Here is a 15,348-nt window from a genome sequence, read left to right on the forward strand (position 1 = left end):
TGTGCACATGTTTAAGTGCAAAGCTGAATTGGGTCTACTGCCAAATTCTGTGTCGAAATCTGCCCACCCCACTCCAGGGAATACTCGGGCGCCTGGCCTCCCTCTCAGACCTCCACAGAGTAAGAGGTCCCTCAGGACACCAGAGGGGCCAGGAAGTCAGATACTGAAGACATTCCACAACTTCCCTTATGGAAGCAATTAGTACTATGCCTTCTATTGCAGCAGTGGCAGGGGACGGGGGGGGGGGCTATCATAATCATTAGGAAGTGATCAAGATCACCTGATAGCAGTGTGGTAATGGCGCTTTTCTCTTTAATTTGTAGAGGAGAACGCTTGAGGTGCATTGTGTTATAACCTGTGTATATGTAAAGATGCATGTCGGATGCATGCACAGCCAACCTACCCGGGATCTTTATTGCTGCTGCACCGATTTGATTTCTCTGTTTTGCTGTCAGTAGGTTTATCTTATTAGATGTTTTGGGAGAATCCATGGAAGAGGGAGAGAGAGACCTTGAGCTGAGAAGCCCTAGAAATCTGCCACTAATGTAAATACTTATTTTCTGTGAATTCCAAATCTGTGTATCCTATCATCAAATCCATATGCATCCTATCATTCATATCCTGCCATAATGACACTTTTAAAAGAAAACAGCATGTCAGAGAGAAGAGTGTGACAGTGTGTCACTAGTTAAATAGAGGTCTGGGTATGGCATGAATCTATAACCACACGCCTCTGAGAAATACGCAGACCTATCACAACTTGCACCGCTTATCTTTAACAAGGGTGATGGAATGTCAGCTCAGTAAATATCGGTGAGAACGGGTGCTACCCAAAAAGCCTTTTAGAGAGTCAAGGGTTGATATGCGTTCCCATGAGGGGGTTCACACAATACAAAATCAAGACATGACACAGCTGGGAATGAATAACTGTCATGCCTGCCTATCTTTGCCATTTTATACTGCAGCCTTTCATACTCTCTGTTCGACATAGTTTGCCAGACAGTTTAGCAGCCAGTGTGAGCTGGCTAGCAAAGACGATGTGGACTGAGACATTGACGAGCTTTTCAGTCAAATAGGTTGTATGTGCTTCCCAAGCCATAGTCTGTTGCCTTGAAAACCTTTGGTGAACATGCATTGCTAAAACAATAGGAAGCTGCTAAGAGAAGGCTTGTACCGGCACACAGGGCCTATGGGGCAGAAATCTATCTCCTCTCTCCGTGAAAGGACACTCTTTTTTGATAAATCAGTTGTTAGACACAATTACTGCCCATTTTAAAGCTATTCCTCATCAAATTATTCAGCCACTGTACCACATTAATGGATATGTATGTACAGTCAGGTGTGGACCAAGTTTGGCCGGAGGGTGATACTGTATCTACTATTTAAGCTTGTGTTTGTGTAACACTACTGCTGCCTTTCATATGAGTCATGCCTAGAAGCGGACAGATGACAGCCCGATAGGCTTCCTGGTTGTCTTACAGGTAGAACAGCCAGTCAGCCAGGTAGCCAGTCACTCAGCCAACCCACACATCTGTCAAGCCAACAAGTCATCTGGCGAGCTTGCCAATCAAGCAAGTTGGCCAGCCGCTGAATCAACCAGTGAGTCAGCTAAAACGGGCAGTAACTCAAAAAAAATCAGTCAGCCAGCCAAACAGTCAGTCAGCGATGTGTTTGCCCAAGCAGCAGTTGGAACACATCAGGTACTGACACGAAGAGGCAGCGGCAAACATCGACCACAGCTACATTCCCCAAACATTAGCCAATCTATTCAGTGACAGGGAGGAATGCAGATATTTCACAGTTTAGGCTGGAGGCTGGAGGCTGGAGGCAGGAGTGGAGGGGGGGGGGCTTTTTCATTCAGAAAAGAGAAGTAAGGAGTGAGAGATGAAGAAAAAAATAACAGAAGTAATAGAGAAGATATGGGGAAAAAATAGACATGTCAGTTTCTGAGACGCTATTATATCACTTGAAGGATTGAACCTGAAACTTGATCAATTCTTACTTTACCTGGACTGTTTGTATAGAAATGTCTGCAACTCTGACATATGAGACTGTCAAAAGCAAAATTATTAATATTAGCAGCAAAACAATGTGCACCACACAAATTTCTAAAATTCAGAGCAAAATTATACCTCATACTTTTCTCATAGGTTTTTTAAAATCTAAATCTAGAGAACTTTGATAGAAGGAAAACTTCTACTTTAATTATTTCATGTAATCTGCAAGACATTTTGTAGTGTTTAGCCCCTCTTAACCACCGTTAACAACCGTAACTACTTTAGTCTTCAGCCAGTTCAAAGTGGAGGTAATCGGTTCATTAATGAGTGCTTTTATTGCAATGGTTATAGCGGAAAATTGCAATGATTTTTGAAAATTGCTGTACTGTTTTTTAAAGTTGGGTGAGAGGGGTTACACAATTAAAGAGCAAGCATTAGCCAAGCCTTTAAGCCTTTCAATATTAGTGGTGGAAAATTGAATCATTGTGTCCTGGAGGGAGACCCCAGGGAAGAATTGCTTGGATATAATTTGTTATTCATACTGGACTGATGTAAGATGGAAGGACTTGGCAACCCAATGCGGTAGTCAACTGGGTGATGTGTGCAACGTCAGACTCTACACAAGCCTTAATGACAACCTTCAGACCTATTAGTGTTTTAGTTTATGACAGTGGACACTCCCAGCTTGCTGTGGGTACTCTATGACCTCTGCACAAAAGAATGTAAAAAACCTAACCATATATGAACACCATGGTCTGCCTACAGTCATCTCATCTCATCTTCAGCCGCTTTTCCGGAGTTGGGTCGCGGTGGCAGCAAGCTAAGTAGGGCACTCCAGGCGTCCCTCTCCCTACCAACACCCTCCAGCTCCTCCTGGGGGATCCCAAGGCATTCCCAGGCCAGATTGGACATGTAGTCCCTCCAGCAAGTTCTGGGTCTACCTCAGGGTCTCCTCCCAGTTGGCCGTGCCCGGTAAACTTCCAAAGGAAGGCGCCCAGGAGGCATCCTAATCAGATGCCTGAACCATCTCAACTGGCTCCTTTCGATGCGAAGGAGCAGTGGCTCTACTCCAAGCTCCCTCCAGATATCTGAGCTCCTCACCCTATCTCTAAGGCTGAGCCCAGACACCCTACAGAGGAAACTTATTTCAGCTGCTTGTATCGACAATCTCACCCCTTCAGTCACTACCCAAAGCTCATGACCATAGGTGAGGATCGGAACAGTCAAGGAACATAAACTGCCTACAGTCAAGGAACATAAACAGATGCATAAACACTCATTTACAGATACGTATAGCCCCCATTGCAAACACATACACTCGAAAACGCACAAACAGATTACTGTCTTCAAGTGCTTCTTAAAAGGCCATGGCAGTCAGTTAGAAGCACTTTCCCTGCATATATAGAAAAACAGTTATTCAATACCAAACTCAGCTGGTGTACAAACACACATACGTGCGCCATAACAGAGTTTCACAAAATGCACACATACACATGCACACATTACCTTGTGCAGAGCGTTTCTTTCGGAGATGTGGTCGGCGGACAGGTGCTCCTCTCCCGGTGAAGATAGCTTCCACCCTCTGGGTCCACACCTGGTGACTGCCTTCATCTGTTACCCCGCAACGTGGCTCCGCCATCTGCCTCAGGGTGGCGCTGTCGAGTCTGCCCGTGACGGGCAAGCGGGACAGCCACTGGAACTCCCTGTGGTGATCGAATAGTTTGCATGATAATGAATTGGTGTACAGTTCATTTCATCGGAAACTCCGTTCAATGAGGTTATTTTACAATGCCAAAACAGAATTCATCATACAATTTGGAAATGAACGGTGACTGGATCCTCCTTATCGAACCAGAGAAATCTGAACTGGACATCATGAAATCCTGCTGTGCACATGTTTACGCTGACAATTGTTACTGAAATGAGCGAAGATCTGTTTTGGTGTTGACACGACTGGCCTGTGCATGAGCATAAAGACCTCTGAACTGATTAGCTAGCTCCAATGCTTACGTGGTGTAAACATGGCTCCAAATTCAAGGAGCTGGAACCAAGCAAGGCAGAGATAATGTTGTAATGACCACGGATGATTAGACTCGCTAGCCCTTAGCTAACAGATCCGGACCCTTTAGTCGACTGGTTAGCGCAATCGCCCATGGTGCGGACGACCGGGGTTCGCGTCTCGGCTGCGGCGGATTCCCAGCTGCCCCCTGAATTCACTACATTGGAGTCAGAAGTGGGATGGCAAGACCGTGAAGCCACCAGAAGCTCGTGAGCTCAGAGGTGTGAGGGAGCTGATATGCTGAAGCGCGGGGACGCGCGTCCCGAGGGAGTGGGGTAGTGTGACGACCACGGATGACTAGACTCGCTAGGCCTTGGCTAACGGGTCAGACCCTCTAGTTGACTGATTAGTGCAGTCGCCCTGGGTTAGCGTCCCTGCAGCCCCCCTGAATCCGCTACATTGCTGTTAGAAGTGGGATGGGGGGACCGTGAGGCCATCGGAAGTGCGTACGCCCAGAGGCGTGAGATAGCTGATACGTTGAATCGCGGGGACGTGTTTCCCGAAGGAGGAGGGGGGGGGATGTAATGACCATGGATGACTAGACTCGCTAGTCCTTGCTAACGGGTCGGATGCTTTAGTCGACTGGTTAGCGCAGTCGCCCATGGTGCGGGTGACCTGGGTTCACGTCTCGGCTGCGGCGGATACCTGGCTGCCCCCTGAATTCGCTACAATATATACATTATTCATAATTGCATATGGATGACAGATTTGTTGTTGGAACGAGTTGAAGTAACTTTAAAGTGTGGAAGTGAAATTGATTTCATTAACCCGTCACTGTCTGTCGAAACACACAAGTAGGCAACCGTGTCAGCTAAGAAGACGGACCTGTAAGTTCATACTACAAGTTAGCTCCATCGACTATTACAGACTTCGATAGGCTCAGTTTTGTTTTTTTAAAGCGAGCCAATTTTCGGACACAACCTCCAAGACACCAGATTTTGACTAAGAGTGGCAGGTTACACAATTGCATAGTGGCATTGCTTAACATTCAGTACAGGCTTTAGGAAAACGGCAAAGGTTTTCATTCTTTGCTACTTTCAAACATTTCCTATTACAGTTAGCAGTTAGTATACAGGCCAGAGGGTGAGGCTGCTGAAATTCCTGACTGGTTCAGAAAGAGTTCAGGACAGGAAGTTTCCCAGTGCCCAGGTGAGGGTCTTGAGCTGTGTTGACTTTCATCCTGAGGGTGTGTAACCCCCCCCCCCCATATAAACATTTAAAACACAAACCTGGGACTTTAAACAGCACACACATACTCTGGAGCCCTAAACAATTCCCCTGGATGGAACTGAACAAATTTGTCCTGTATTCATTGGCTTTGGCATCAAACGATAACAAATACAAAAGCCTGCATACTTTGCAATTTCCATGCAAAGACAAATGAGGTTCGTCTCATTTTGCCAAACAGTCAAATCGATGCAGGTCTCATCGTTGGCCATTGTACTTTTAGAGTCAATTAAACGACCAGGACTTCACTCCTACCTAAAACGACCATGGGCGGTCAAAATGACCGCTGGTGTTTAAACTCTACATTCTGTCAAGAAAAATACCCAACTGAGATATTAATGCATTGCATATGTGAGTATGCTGTTAGGAAACGACTGACACCAAATTTAACATTTTAACAACTATAATACTATTTTTAAACAATTTAAACTTCAGACAGCCATGGTCGAACTTGAATAGCAAAATTGAAAAAGTGAAAATATTACCTGAAAAACAAACAGAAAACACATATTGCTAATCTAACAATCTTAAAAAGGCCTATAAAACGTGAAATGTAAAAAAGACCTCAAAATTGTTGTTATTCTCGATAATAATGAGGCAGAGAGTGAGGTTGCCGTTAACACGTTTACTTCCGAACAAAAACCACACACTTCCGTATAAGTATTCTCATTCTGATTCTGATTACTTGGCTACCGCACTTAACTGTGGTTAACCCATTATACAACCTACTACTACTACTACTACTTTCGGCCGCTCCCGTTAGGGGTTGCCACAGCGGATCATCCGTTTCCATTTCTTCCTGTCCTCTGCATCTTCCTCTGACACACCAGCCACCTGCATGTCCTCCCTCATCACATCCACATCCCTCACCAAATCCTCACCACTCTCTACTGGTGCAAGGGGCATTCATTCATTCATTCATACTGTCTTACGTTGAAGAGTAAATGCACTGATATTCACCTCTCCTCCCAGACTTACAAAATGGTTGCATTAAGTCAAAAGACCTTTCAAAAGACAGCATAATTTTAGCCTTTTAACACCCGCCCCCCCCCAACCGCAAATAGGGGACCCCCCATGACTGGTCACTCAATTCGAGCACTGCATAAACCTCCTCTTTGGCCTTCCTCTTTTCCTCTTCCCTGGCAGCTCCATATTCAGCATCTCTTCTCCCAATATACTCAGCATCTCTCCTCCACACATGTCCAAGCCATCTGAATCTTGCCTCTCTTGCTTTGTCTCCAAACCGTCCAACCTGAGCTGTCCCTCTAATATAATCGTTCCTAATCCTGTCCTTCTTCGTCACTCCCAATGAAAATCTTAGCATCTCCAACTCTGCCACCTCCAGCTCCGCCTCCTGTCTTTTCGTTAGTGCCGCTGTCTCCAAACCATATAACATAGCTGGTCTCACAACCATCTTGTAAACCTTCCCTTTAACTCTTGCTGCTACCCTGCTGTCGCAAATCATTCCTGACATTCTTCTCCACCTGTTATACAACATCTCTCCCTTTTAAGTAAGAAAAATTTTCCCTCTCTCTAGCATTGAACATAAAATGCTTAGCCTTATTTTTTTTCCACATCAATAATCCCATTCATTTCTTTTGAACTAAAACTGCTTTAACTGAAATAGCAACACGTGTAACACTTATGTTTCTCACTAACGTGCACCTTTATTCGTCCAGTCTCTTGGGCAGACCTAAGTCTCTGTCTGATCTTGTAACATATGTGGTGTCAGGATCACCTGCCGTTTTGTCCACACTACCTGCGTCTGTGTCATCTTGGGCGTTTGCACCAGATGTTGACTGATGAGTTACACGCAGATGTGTGCAGTTTCTTCTCAACAGTCCAATCTCTGGTCTGACAATGTATGACCTCGGGGCTGCTGTCTGTTGAGTGACAGTCTCATGAGTGTTCTCCGTGGTGATCCATACACTTCTGGCCTGGGTGCAAGTCAGGTAAGTAGTGTGTTCTGTTACATTTGTTGTAGAGTTGCTCTTGTTCTTTTCTTGCCTTGTGTCTCCATACTCTGGAACTGCTTGATGTTGGGCTAGTGTGGAGACAACATTTTGGGCACTTGAGGCAGAGTGGTCCTTAGCTGTCTCCCCAAGAGAAGCTGTGCTGGAGAATAATCATTCTCCATTGGAGTGGCTCGATAACTGAGTAGAGCTTTAGCATAATCTCCTCCCTCTTTCCACAAGCCTTTCACGGTGGCCACAGCTCGCTCAGCCTCTCCATTGGCTTGTGGGTATCTTGAGCTGTTGGTTATGTGAGTGAATCCATTCTCCTTGGCAAAGTCTTTGAAAAGAGTACAGGCATACTGTGGGCCATTGTCTGACAACAGCAGCTCTGGGACCCCATGCCAACCAAAGATGTTCTGCAGAGCTGATATGACTGTGTTGGTGGATGTAACATGGAGATTGGCAACTTCAATGTATCAGGAGAAATAGTCAACCACTACAAGGTAGGCGGTCTTATCCCAGATGAATATGTCTGTACCCACACATTGCCACAGTCTCTCAGGTACAGGAGTCGTCAACAGGGGTTCCCTCTGTGCTGTTCTGTGTTTTGTGCATATGGGACAGTTTTCAACTTTGTGGCTAATGTTAGCTGAAAGCCCTGGCCATCAGACTGACTGAAAGGCCCTGGCTCGGCACTTCACTATCCCTTGGTGGCCCTGATGGAGGATGTCGAGCATTTCTTCTCTTAACAAGCTGGGGATGACAATTCTTTGTCCTTTCAGGTGAAGAACCCCAGCCAGGGCCAGGTTCTGTTTCTCCTTCCATTATAATGCTATATCAGGTGCCAGGTGGGCTTTGTCAGGCCACTCAGTGCGACAGTAGTGAATTAGTGTACTGCAGATGGGGTCTTTTTTCTGTCTCTCTGCAAGCTGGTGCAGTCTAGCTTCAGTAGCTGGAAGAGACTGTCTGATTGGGTCCACAAATATTTGGATGTCTGCTTCCTACTCCTTCTCTATCTGAGTGACTGTATACTCCACTGGTGCTCGTGACCGTGTGTCTGTGGTGATGAGCAGCTTTCCAGGCACATGTACAATGTCATATGAGAATTTCAACAGGCTCAGTCGGAATCTCAGGATTCAAGGAGAAAGCTCATACAGTGCCTTAGTACTTAGTAGGGGCAGCAGAGGTTTGTGATCTGTCTCAATTGTGAACCTCATACCAAGCAGGTACGATTGTGGGCACTCACATGACCAGGTCACTGCTAGTGCCTCCTTCTCAATCTGAGCATGGTGTTTTTCAGCATTAGAAAAACCTCTGGAGATGAACACAACTGGCTTCAAGTCACTACTCTCTGGGCATTTCTGGAACAGAAGGGCTCCCAGACCGAAGGACGATGCGTCATCTGACACACACGTTTCTGCATTGGGTGAGTATACAGTGAGGACTCTGGGTGAGCTTAGTTCTGACTTCAGCTTCTGAAAAGCCTCTCGTTGTGGTGCTCCCCAACACCATTCTGTCTTCTCAGACAGAAGATCTTTCAGAGGTTGTGTGAATGATGCTAGGTGGGACAGGAACTTGCCCAGGTAATTAGCCATGCCCATCACTCTTCTGATGTCAGCAACGCAGGCTGGCTCTGGCATTTCCAGAATGGCTTTAACCTTGCTTGGGTCAGGGTTGACTCCCTCGGTGGTGATGCAGTGTCAAAGAAACATAATTTTTCTCCTGGCAAATTCATATTTGTCCTTGTTCCGAGGTAGCCCTTCATCTCTCAGTCTCCTGAGTACCTGGTGTAGCCAGGTATCATGTTCAGCTTGGTCTTTGCCATACACCAAATGTCATTGACATGGCATACCACTCCTTCGCAGTCCTCCAACATTTGTGTCATCCGTCGCTGGAAATGTTCTGGGGCTGAGGATATCCTAAATGGCAGCCTGTTGAAATGGTAGCGACAAATGGGATTATGAAGGTGGCCAAGAGAGTGCTGTCTTCGGTCAAGGGAATTTGTCAAAATCCTGACATGGCATCCAGTTTGGTGAAAACTTTCGATCCTGAGAGCATAGGTAGCGTGTGATCCACAGCTGTCAGGATATGTCTCTCCCACTTGACCCATTTATTCAAGGGTGTCAGATCTACACACAGGCTGCTATTCTCCTTTGATCTCACTTTGGGCACAACCACTAGGCCGGCCCACCATGGAGTGGGTTGAGTGACCTTAGATATCACTCCCATTGCTTCCATGTGATTCAGTTCTGCCCTGACTTTATTCCACATTGGAAGAGATACTCAATGTGGGGCAGACAGCCCCACGTTGGGGCAGACAGCCCCAACTGCTGGTGTGGCCCCTGGCTCCAGTTCAATTTTGTATGAGTCCTTCAGCTTCCCCAACCCTTTGAACACCATGGGGTATTGATTTCTGACATCTTCACCCACCTGAACTGTGTGCACTCGTTTAACAAGAGTCAAGGCCTCAATGGCTAGAAGCCCCAACAGCAGTTTCATCAGGTTGACCGCCACATAAATGTCCTGTTCAGTTATCTTGTTTCCAAACTCCAGTTTTCCTTTGAAATATCTTTTTACATTCAAAAGCTGCCTGCCTGGACCATACAGGGGTATCCTGGGTGGCTGCAGTTTCCCATGCTTGTCTGTGGAGTAATGGTGGCTCAGAATAGCTGTAACTCCAGCTCCAGTGTATAATTTGAACTCTGTTGTCTCCCCATTCAACTCAAGAGTTTCTGTCCGCTCATGTTCAACACCGTCAATTTCAATAACCCCCTCACCAAGAAAGGTGACATCTTCTGCTCCATGGTCCGTCCGCAGAATCTTCTGTGATATCACAGATGCCACCGGCTGATTGACAGTTCCGGGCAAAATGTCCTTTTCGTTTGCATTTACGGCATTCCGCATCTTTGACAGGGCAATCCTTCCACTGGTGCTTTATTGCGTTTCCACATCTACCACAACCTGTATTTCTGTTTTCATTTTCTGGCTTGACTTGTAAGCTGTATTTTTGCCCTTTTGTGCCTCTTTGGGTCTGTCGCCTTGCACTTATTGCATTTAAGTTCTCTAACTGCTTCTCATTTAAGATGCCCTGTTATAGGCTGCTGCTTCTTTATTTCCTCAATGTGATGCACTCTGGCTATAGTTTTGACTAATGCGAGTTCAGGATCTAACTGCAATGACTCAAGATAGTTTTGCACCTCTTAGACCAACAACTATTGTGTCTCTGATCAGTTCTTCTCTTGGATCTCCAAATGCACAACAATGCTCTGCTAGGCTATGGACAGAATAAATCCTTCAGCACTTTCCCCTGGCTCTTGATTGCACCTGTTAAACCGTGCACGTTCAAAAATAATGTTCCTTTTGCTCACACAGTGTTTCTCAAAAGCCTGCTTCACATCTTCATAAGAGTTTCTCTGATCATGACTTAAGAGCAAGACGTTCAGTATTTCCTCAGCTTCGTCCCCTAGAGTGTACATCAGTGTATTTACTTGATATTCTTGTGTCTGTTTATCCAGGCTTGACACTATTCTGAAGCACTCGAAACGTCGTATCCACTTTGGCCATCCGCTTGCATTATTTGAATCAAACCTGCCTGGTGGAGTCAACTGCACGCTGCTTGCCGGAGCTGCTGCTGCTTGTCCTGGCTGGCTCATCTTTCCTGCCTTGCCTCGGTGACATTGCTAGCTTGTTCGTATAAGGTTAGCTCGTTTAGCAACTCTTCACACGGGAGGACGTGCAGAGCAGCGTTTTTTTTCCTTCAAACTCTTATGGAGACGCATCTATCTCCTCCCCTCATGCGACTTTACATGACTTTTTCCAGCTTCACTCTGACGCCATGTTATGTTATTCTCGATAATAACGAGGCAGAGTGAGGTTGCTGTTAACACGTTTACTTCTGAACAAAATCCATACACTTCCGTATAACCCTTGACCTTGTATCTAATTGGCTACCACACTTAACTGTGGTTAGCCCGTTATACAACAAAAATAAAGGTTGAAACAGTCCCAAACAACGACCGGAACTTAAAAACTACTTGAACGACCGTGGGCGGTCATTTTGACCGCCACGGTTTTTAAACTCTATATTCGGTCAAGATAAACACCCAGTTGAGATATCAATGCATTACATGTGTTAGAATGTCTGTTAAGAGACTAACTGACACCAAAATTAACATTTTGACAATTTTTGACACTATTTTTCAAACAATTTAAAATGGCCGCTGTCCTATGCCTGTAAATACTGCAGCGCCTCATGGTGCGTCTGTACCCAGACATGTTGGCAATAATCAAAAATCAGATGTGGACTATTACTCTGCACTGGAGAAGGCTTTATATTTCTTTTCTAGGACAGAGCGATGACCCTCGCGGAGGAAATGATGCGACCACAATACGTCATAAATAGTGACATGACGCGCACGATCGTTTTAGATAGACCTTATAACTTTTTTTTTGGTGCAGTTGATCTAAAACTCATTTAAAATGCAAATACGTGCAATTTTAGGAGAATTCAGGGAACGGCAGGTCTGTATCCACCCCCCCACAGAGTTATTAAAAGTTGAAAATCCAAAACGGTCACAATGACCGCCGTAGAATATGCGCAAACCAAAGATGGCGGACTTTTTCAAAATGGCGACCAACTTTATTCATTCACTCAGCTCAGTCTCATCTGCCTATAATCCCACCATGCTTTCGACTATTTTTTATTTTTTTGTCCCAAACTCGAATACCCCTCCATCAGCTGTCCTGCTTTAGAGGATGGATTTACAAACGAGCCAATCAAACCTATTTATTTATAATAATTTATAACCCATTTATTGTAACTGTGTGTTTTTAAAAGTGCTATATAAATAAAATTGTATTTGTTTTAACTTTGACGTCATCTAAATTTCCTTCTCTTGCGAGACTGATCTGATTCTTAAGTGTGCTTTTTGAACAGAACCAACTCGTGACGCTGGGATGTGGGGGTTCACAACTTTGTGAAGGAAACAAGAGTGCACTGAATGAATAACTGGTCACACCTACCGAATGGCTGACTGCACCTCGGCTGTGCTGTGGATGTGGTTGTCCTGATGCAGGTAGCCATATTTTTCCAGATAAATCTGCAATCGTAATATCACATTTGCATCACTGAATCATTGTGCAGACAGGGTTACTGTGAAACAGTTAATGAGTAGGCTGCAAACACCTGTACGGTCTCTGTGGGAGCTGCCTACGTCCCACTTGACACAGATGCTGTATTCACTAAATGATTTTACGAATCAGAGAGGTCTCGTAAACCCCCCTAACCATTCATATCTAAGCCAACTATGGAAAAAAAAATTTTTTTCCATCTCTTGTTGTAATTAGTCAGGTAGCGACATGTAAGGCTACATGATACCCTGGTAGGATAAACTATAGGGTGCTGGACCACCCAAATCATTGAGAGATGGAGAGACCCTTGGGCTGTTCGCCAACATGGTTATTTAACAAGGATTTTTGCGTAAAGTGCTATCCAAGAATATTCTCAAGTTTAATGGCATAAATATAATGATGCATTGATGTTTGAGGTAGGCACACAGTCATCTTTACAATGGAGTCACTCGAGCTCGAGCCCCCCCCCCCCCCCAGGTACGTGTGTGTGTGTGTGTGTGTGTGTGTGTGTGTGTGTGTGTGTGTGTGTGTGTGTGTGTGTAAACATCGGGTTTTCGTGTTTGGGCATCATCAGACAGCTCTGATTACAGACGTAGTGAAGGTGGAGGGGAAACTGAAATTGAACAGATGTGTTTAAAAACGACGGAATGTGAAACACGTAGCAGGAGTCTTTTTTTTGTCTACTTACAAGTACACATGCAATGGTGTGTGTGTGTGTGTGTGTGTGTGTGTGTGTGTGTGTGTGTGTGTGTGTGTGTGTGTGTGTGTGTGTGTGATTCTTCAATTTGGGCACTTTTGGCTTTCAAATTTTTTGAGAAAATAAAAAATAAATTTCTTCAAAATCTGTTTTTTTTTTCCCCCAAACAAAGCTCTATTAAGTGGTCCGGAACAAATATCTTAGTATAGCGTTGATCGTCCTACAAGATAAGTTTGATATTGTGATGCTTTTTTCAAAGTTGCAACAGCAAAATGTGACGCAATGACACGTGACGGTAATGACAGTTTTAAAAGCTGGCTGAGTAGACTTGCTAAGCTAACTCGTTAGCTAGCATACAGTGTGCAATGAATATACGTGAATAAAGTGAAATGTCCTACTTCTGAACTAAAACACTCAGTTAGTAACGTGTTTGGCAATGACGCCTAATAAACATACTCTCAGATTAGGACGTGTAAATCTTCAAATCACTTACATTTGTGGACATGAAAAGTCATGCTTCTGCCACGACCGCGCTTCTGGCACTTCTCGTTTCCATGGCAACCACGTTTTCGTTGTTTGAAAAACCGTTACCGCTCTCTAAAATGCTCGGTGACGGTAATGACAGATGTGAGGGACCGCGACATTCAACTATTAAACATGTGCAAATTGCACATACGTAAACCATATGGATTTTAAATATGTCTTTTTAAATTATGAGAAAATGCAAAGTAAAAAAAAAGTTTTTAATGAATTTAAACCATTTTCATTACTTTATTATAGAGGGGAAGTTTAAAAAGTCTGGGCTGGGGACAAGCCCAAAACAGTGACATTCTGGCACATTTGAATTTTCAACATGCTGAGAAAGTATTAAAATGTCATCACTTTCATGGCCAACACAACCTAACTCTAACAAATACAATCAATGTTTTTCAAAAAAAAGTTTTTTTTCCTGAAAAATCTACCCTGGGGACTGAAGAACTCCCTTAATGGAAGAATCACCCATATATATGGGTGATTCTTCCATTAAGGGAGTTCTTCAGTCTATATATGTATACATACATACATACATACATACATACATACATACATACATATATAACTTTGTTAAAAGAAACACTCAACGATAGGGAACGTGCTCAACAAATAAGGAGCAAAATAATCCATTCAAGTGAATTTTCTGAGACAGCAAGAGCCTGTTTCATGCTATAAGCAATCATCAGCTGCCAATGAAACTATTCCATAACATAAAAAGAGAGTAGTTTAATTGACAGCTGATGATTGCTTATAGCGAGAAACAGTCTTGTACCGTCTCATAGAAAATGTACTTAACTGGATTTTTTTCATATATATATATGTATGTATGTGTATATAATCCAGTGGGTCAAGTAAATTCTTTATGAGACAGTACAAGCCTTGTATTTTGCTCCTTATTTGCTGAGCACTTTCCCTACTGGTGGATGTTTCTTTTAACAACGTATATATATATATATATATCTCCCCAGTAAGTCTACAGTGCGAGACAGGTCCACAAAGGCAGATGTCAAATCAAACATTAATTTTCCAAGACGGAACTGAAGCGTGCCAATGTGAAGTTTTAACAAGAAGCCTGGATGGGGCGCCTTCATTTCATCGATGGGGGGTTTGTGACGAGTGGAAGGTCATTTTAAACCCTCCTCTTGCAATACACCGAGTGGAATTAAAACCAACTCATGGGGTCTCCACTTTAATCAGTTGATGCAAAGATTTACTTTTAAGAACCACCCCGTGTCGAGCAACATGTGTTGGCTGTTAAGAGAAATACTTTTGTCATCATTTCAGCTCTTGTCGAAATAGTGCAAAATGTCACTTTTGTTCGGCATGCCCGGTAATGTTCATCCCACTTCAGCCAACTCCCTGCCAACTACCATGCGGTGTACTACCGCCGTACGAGGCGGCGTCCCTCCTCACATTACACTCCGTCTCCTTCCTCCGACCCGATCAAAACTGTACCTGGGGGGGGTCGTGTCCCTGTCGCCCGGCCGCCGAACAAGCCGCAGGTTGGTGGACGGTCAGCGCGGTGAGCAGCAGGAGCCACGCCGCCCGCTCCGGAGGACTCATGGCGCCGCAGCGACACCGGCATCACACGCTGCACCCCGCCGCGGCCATGACGCATCTCTAGCCAGGTGCTTTATTCCAGCGGGCGACTGACGAGGACACCAGCCGCCTCCTTTAAATAGGAGCAGACTCTTGGCGGTGCGCTCCTTGTCGACGGCAGGATGGAGCATATCCTCCAACTCACATGAC

The 15,348-nt window shown here is 44.7% G+C and overlaps 1 protein-coding gene across 1 annotated transcript in view; it reads right to left on the reverse strand.

The window, feature by feature from the left end:
• mmp28 (matrix metallopeptidase 28) overlaps positions 1–15,176 on the reverse strand; it is a 32,885-nt gene extending 17,709 nt beyond the window's left edge. Inside the window, exons 1-3 of the mRNA XM_056283864.1 lie at positions 15,055–15,176; positions 12,261–12,337; positions 3,504–3,700 (exon numbers count right to left, since the gene is read on the reverse strand). Of these exons, the coding sequence (XP_056139839.1) occupies positions 3,504–3,700; positions 12,261–12,337; positions 15,055–15,162 (382 nt within the window). The 5' untranslated portion in view covers positions 15,163–15,176. The remainder of the gene's footprint in view (positions 1–3,503; positions 3,701–12,260; positions 12,338–15,054) is intronic.
• Positions 15,177–15,348: the final 172 nt, after the last annotated feature.

This window comes from Lampris incognitus, chromosome 7 (assembly GCF_029633865.1).
Source record: "Lampris incognitus isolate fLamInc1 chromosome 7, fLamInc1.hap2, whole genome shotgun sequence".
Lineage (NCBI taxonomy): Eukaryota > Metazoa > Chordata > Actinopteri > Lampriformes > Lampridae > Lampris > Lampris incognitus.